Source organism: Lolium rigidum, chromosome 2 (genome assembly GCF_022539505.1).
Source record: "Lolium rigidum isolate FL_2022 chromosome 2, APGP_CSIRO_Lrig_0.1, whole genome shotgun sequence".
Classification (NCBI taxonomy): Eukaryota; Viridiplantae; Streptophyta; class Magnoliopsida; order Poales; family Poaceae; genus Lolium; species Lolium rigidum.
In genome coordinates this window covers 20,026,770-20,032,184 of record NC_061509.1, presented here as the reverse complement: position 1 = coordinate 20,032,184, position 5,415 = coordinate 20,026,770, and the positions used below count along the sequence as shown (strand labels likewise).

At 43.3% G+C, this 5,415-nt stretch overlaps 1 protein-coding gene across 1 annotated transcript; it reads right to left on the bottom strand.

Moving 5' to 3' along the window:
• Positions 1-734: 734 nt before the first annotated feature.
• LOC124686062 lies at positions 735-3,864 on the bottom strand. The gene is made up of 5 exons (XM_047220065.1): positions 3,808-3,864; positions 2,269-2,333; positions 1,793-1,837; positions 1,180-1,277; positions 735-1,083 (listed from the first exon to the last, which is right to left on the bottom strand). The coding sequence occupies exons 2-5, from the start codon at positions 2,320-2,322 to the stop codon at positions 1,011-1,013; spliced, it is 270 nt and encodes an 89-aa protein (XP_047076021.1). The 5' UTR covers positions 2,323-2,333; positions 3,808-3,864; the 3' UTR covers positions 735-1,010.
• Between the last annotated feature and the right edge of the window lie 1,551 nt (positions 3,865-5,415).

The window sequence follows — 5,415 nt, the reverse complement described above, 5'->3', positions numbered from 1 at the left end:
CGCCTTTATAAGATACCAAAATGTCAAACTTGGGTTTGAACTCCTGTGGGTTTGGGTGCCACTGCCCTCCTAACAATCAAACCAAACCACATGTTGGTTCTCCCTTTCGGTCAAATTGTTGCCACTGTCGACAATGTTGCTTATGTATCGGCCTAAGCGTGCTCTCTTTAATCGTCGACGTCGTCTTCACTCCAACATCCGCCGATGGCCCCACCTCATGATAACCACTCTGACATACCTCCTCCGCCAGCGTCATCTCGCGTCTCGTTTCGAGCACCAGAATTTTGCTCCGAAAACACCTTTAAACTCTGTTCGAATCACATCCTGGAAGAAACAGCAGTGAATCATACTGTTACCCGATTGGAGTAGACTTGAATGATCACTGCATAGAGACCAAACTCCCCTCATCTAAAGACGATTCAACACTGAAAACGGTGAAGTCCATACACGAACTGGTACAAAGAACAATCCTATTTTGAAACTCTTCACACTACATCGGCTCCTGCACTTAGCACCTACTGATAGCAAACAGCAAGATCAGGAAAATGCCTGCACAACTTCAGGTGGTGCAGACTACCGACTTCCATCATCATCACGGGAACAAAACACGTTGGCACGAACATCTGCGGTTCTACGACTGCCCCAATACATCGTGAGAGGAAAAGGTTTTTCAAGTAATAACACGTCTGTTTTCACACAGTTCAAAGCATTAAAATCCTGCTGAATATCTCATGTCCAAGCTCGGAGAAGATGAGCCAAACCACGTAAACGCTTAGCATCTCTGGGTCAACTACATCCAGAACCACAGCGAAATACAGCTGATCCAATAACTGTTTAATGAGCCAACAGCGAAACCGGATAGTGCTTAGCAGGCATGCGTCAACTACATCCATAACCACGGTAAACTGGAAAATAACAGTTTAATGAGTCGGCAAGACAGCAACCAGGCGGATCATTAGCTGGTCTACGTTATTCATACAGCATATGCTGGGAGTCTACCTCCAGCTTTCTTAACCCGAGAACTTGCGCCCTGTCATCTTCTCGGACTCATATATAATGTGGTTGATAAGTCCCCTTGCCGCACTGCACAGCGAGAAATAATTTCAGAACATCTGTTCCGACGAGAATAAAAAGGCAAGACAGCCAAAACTTGAAGTTGCTCTTGGAATAGGAACTTACTCATCCTTCATTTTCTGTATCTTCACTGGATCTGCTTCGTGCATGTTTTTCTTGAACTGCTGCCTCACCATAGAAACAAGAAGCCCGGTGTTGTGTTGCTGGGTCAACAAAGACAACAACTCCGTCAAATGTGCATGTTCACATGGTTATACAGATATGCCACAGCATCAAGGGCGGAACGGATTAATTAGTCGTAGTTGTGATGACATTTCATTCCATGCTGTGGAACTGATTCTCCTTCATCATGTACCCAAAAATAAACAATTTGGATGTTCCAGATGCATTGTATTTTATTAAGATCACTAGAAACTACCTGAAAACAAATAAGCCCTCTTACACGTAATGCTGCCAGAGAAACAATGATTCCTTGGAGCGGATTTTATCAAAAGAAAACAATGAGATGTAATTCAAGAAATTATTTACAGATACATAAATGACAAAGGAACTGACTATGGTGCAATTAGACTGTTATTTCTCCCAGAGAATTCTCAAGATAAGATACCCAGCTTGGCAGCTTGTACCCTCCATTGAGGAGAACAGAGCAAGCTGGGTTCATGTTAAGAAACAATATATATACAAGATAACAAGATATTCCAAAAGAAAACATGCATACCTGACTACCAATGAACTTAGCCCTCCTTAAGCACTCGCGGTATAACTACAACACAACAAAAAGATAATAAGTAGCAATTTAACATTTTTCCCTTAGATGCCATGATCGCATTCTTTTCCTTTTTTTTGATAATTTCTCATTGTAAACATAATAATAAAGAGTTGAGCTGCACTAGGAGTACAAGATATGATTTGCAAAAGCTAAAGCTAAAAGGGTGAAGTCACCGATAGAGCTACTCCGACTTCAGAGGTCAAATTTCAGAACTAACCATTACCATGTACAACAGAACAAGCCATACTGAGGGTCAGTTCATGTCTATTAGAAAGGTGTGAAAGGAACCTTTTTTTTTTTGGAGCAACCGGCAGGAGCGCTGCCTTTTCATTAAGCAAGAGGGAAAACTATACAACTGTACAAAGGGGTTGCATGTTTGTGGCTAGGTGTAAACATGCGAGAAACCACCCAGAAAGGAACCTTACTCTGAGCGCATTATCAGCAAGTTCTGGAGGTAAGGCTTTTTGAAGTGAAGGCATCTTCCTTTACTCTGAGATAGTCAATATAACAGTAAGATCAATTACTTTACTTAAACATGGAAATCTCAATGTCTTATTGTAGACCTAACCTATGCACACAAGTATAACATACTAGCACAGAAAAGAGTATAGACAGGAAGTCAGGAACCTACCGATGTGCATTATACACCTAATTATCAAGAACGTTATCAGAAACAAGGAAAAAAACAAGGAACCGGGGAACCGGGGAGAGGTCCCTGTTCATCTAAAAAAACAAGGAAAAATACTTGTCCAAATATGATAAAACCTTACAATCAACCTAAGGACCATAGCAAGTACAGTAAAAGGCTACATGAATGTATCAGCATTCCAAATGCAAGGACCATCGAAACTTTATCGGGCCTCAGTTGCCCCTCTATTGAACAAGAGAAATATCCTAGACCAACAAATTTAAACATATATGAAGTCACCTAGGCCTTGAGCTGCACTCAAGAAACAAAGAGCAAAACTACAAGGTCTTCTGGACAATTGTTAATGAAGATACCTTTCTTCCTCAAATAATTTCCATTGATTTGTGAACACTGAAAACTGACAACAACTATTAACTACTGACCCCCAAACATTTCATGCAGAAGGGAAAAGGGACAGTGGGACATTTACGGCATGTTTGGTTGCTAGGGAGGATTTCCAACCCCCTAGGGGGATTTCAAAGAGCACACGAGATCCCGATTCCACCATATCTCCCCAACCGTGAATTTTTTTCTTCCGTTATTTGGACAACATGGGAGAGGGTGGGGGTCCCAGGCACAAAATTATCAGGAATCAGAGAAAAAATCAAAAGAATCATAATATTTGGGTAACTAATTAGAGTACACTGTACTAAAGACAATGTCAACAAAAACGCAGAATGAGTTAAGCAAACCGGTAATGAGAACTTTAGCTGAATATCTACTTATCTTAGAAGGTGAGAACTAATTCATGGGAAAATAAGAATTGGTCCAACTTCAACCTCTCTCTACTCTGCGAGAAAGTTGTGATATCAGACTTAACAGTTCATTATATATATCAACGATATGAGGCAGACAACCCATCCTAAATCCTAATGAGTTGGGAGTATTTGGCTCAGTGGCCCCATGGCTTGCATTACAATTTGGGCCATTGTGGTTACAGGTATAAACAACACTAAGATAACACTGGAAGCAACTACAGTGCACATAATTGAGTAATTAGCTCTAGCATTCTGATGGTTTTAGGAATCTCATATGAACATTAAGAATTTAAGATGGTTTACTCTAGCAATCATACACCAAACAGATCCAATATCCTTGCAGACATTAACATATCCAATATAGGCATATTACCGCATCCATAAGGTTTGCCACACCCGATACAGAAAATGTGGAACTTAACAGATCCGATGTATGCACATGATCTCGAAGCATACACCAACATATATGCGTGAACAGATCCAACAGAGAGAGAAAGGGAGGGAGGAGTTGGCCTCACGTTGCTGACGGAGGGGGAGGTTGATGGCGGCAAAAGTCAGGGTCGCTGGAGGGCAGGGTACGGAGGCCGGCGGCGGCTACAGAGAGGCGGGGACGCGAGGTCGGGGACGAGTCAGTGGCAGCCCCTTTCCGGCGGCGGGTTCGTCGGGCACAGGGGAGAAGATGGGCGATCTCTTGACGTGAGTGTGGCGGTTTAGAGGGTGCGGGCGGTTTAGAGATGGAGCTATAGCTCGGTATTTTGATAATTTTTAAAAACTCCATTTCAAAGTTTCAAACGATTCTGAAAAACCTCTGGACGTAATCAATGGTCTGTAATACAAACATGCAAATGGAAAATCTTAAATAGAAATATTTTATATTCTTGGCTACATAAAAATAATAAAAATGTGGATCTTAGTACGGTGAACACGCATTTTTAAACCCCAAAATTGATCACATTTTTTTGTGTAGCCGGAAAGATAAAGTATTTTCATCACAGCAATCACCATCAATAAGGTTAAGCTTTGGCGCCTCTCGATCTGGGTTGCTGTTATGATGTGGCTCTTCCTTCTGGCAGGTCATGGAGGTGAGGGGAAGGGGAGGTGCGGCGGTGACATCAACGGATCGGGGGGGGGGGGGTCTTCTTCTGCTCCAGCGCATCTGCACGGCGCTGGGCAGTCACTAGCAAAGCTTCCCGACATGCTTCTATGGAGGAAGGTGTCGGAGTTTCCTTTGGTGGTGAGCCCCCTTGTCATTAAGCGCAACCACCTTTAGAGCGGTGGCTTGTTCCTCTGCAACTCATGTGGGATGGCCATGGTGGCAACAAAGAGGATGTGGTTGGTTGTGTTGGCGCTGTGGTTTGGAGGTGATGGTTGGTGGTGGTGGGGACCTATGGAGTCTGTGATCCTGGCAACAATTCCCAAGCAATGACACATTCTCGATGTGGCTATATCTCCAACCAGAGGGGTGACCCTGCTACGCTCGGCTTTCGGTGCACGAGCTCCTTCTTCCTCCTTCACTGGAGGATCTTCCTTCACCTTGGCGTGGCGGTCATTGATGCTGCTTCCCCAAGTGGCCTTGTTCATGGTGGAGGCTACGGCGGCCGCGTCAGCGGGTCAATGATCATGGGCGTTACATTTCGACTTGACCGCGTTTCTGCGATTCTCGGTGGCGTGTTGGTTGTAAAACAAGAGGATAAAGTTATATTTGTTTTCCTTTCTCTCCCTATAATTATACGCTCACCGCTGATTTAATACAGACTCAGGTCCTTCTGGGCCTTATTACCATTTAAAAAGGAAAAAACCACTTATATCATTGCGCACATTCTTGGTTCACTCCCGAAAAGAGAAGATTTTTGTTTTTCAGTAGAAGGTAAATCTTTACGTACTTCTATTTAGAGAATGTATCCTATGAAACAAACTAACTGCTGAACCAGCTGCACCGGCCATACTTGAGCCATTGGATGTGAAAGGGAAGGACAAGATGCAATATTTGACTCGGGACAATGGAAGAATTGCAAAACGAGCCTCGACCTGCCTCTAAATTGCGTGAAACATCCTTAACAACCCGATTCAAAATCCTCATCCTCTCACCGTGTCTAGGAACATCGTCCTTCTGTCCTTCCCAACCT

What these genes read in the sequence shown, in the direction of transcription:
- LOC124686062 (XM_047220065.1), bottom strand. Translation starts at nt 2,322, where the DNA reads ATGCCTTCACTTCAAAAAGCCTTACCTCCAGAACTTGCTGATAATGCG. An exon ending in CTAAGTTCATTGGTAGTCAG is followed by an intron (nt 1,278 to 1,792) that starts GTATGCATGTTT and finishes TTGTTGACCCAG; the next exon opens with CAACACAACACCGGGCTTCT. An exon ending in ATACAGAAAATGAAGGATGA is followed by an intron (nt 1,084 to 1,179) that starts GTAAGTTCCTAT and finishes CTCGCTGTGCAG; the next exon opens with TGCGGCAAGGGGACTTATCA.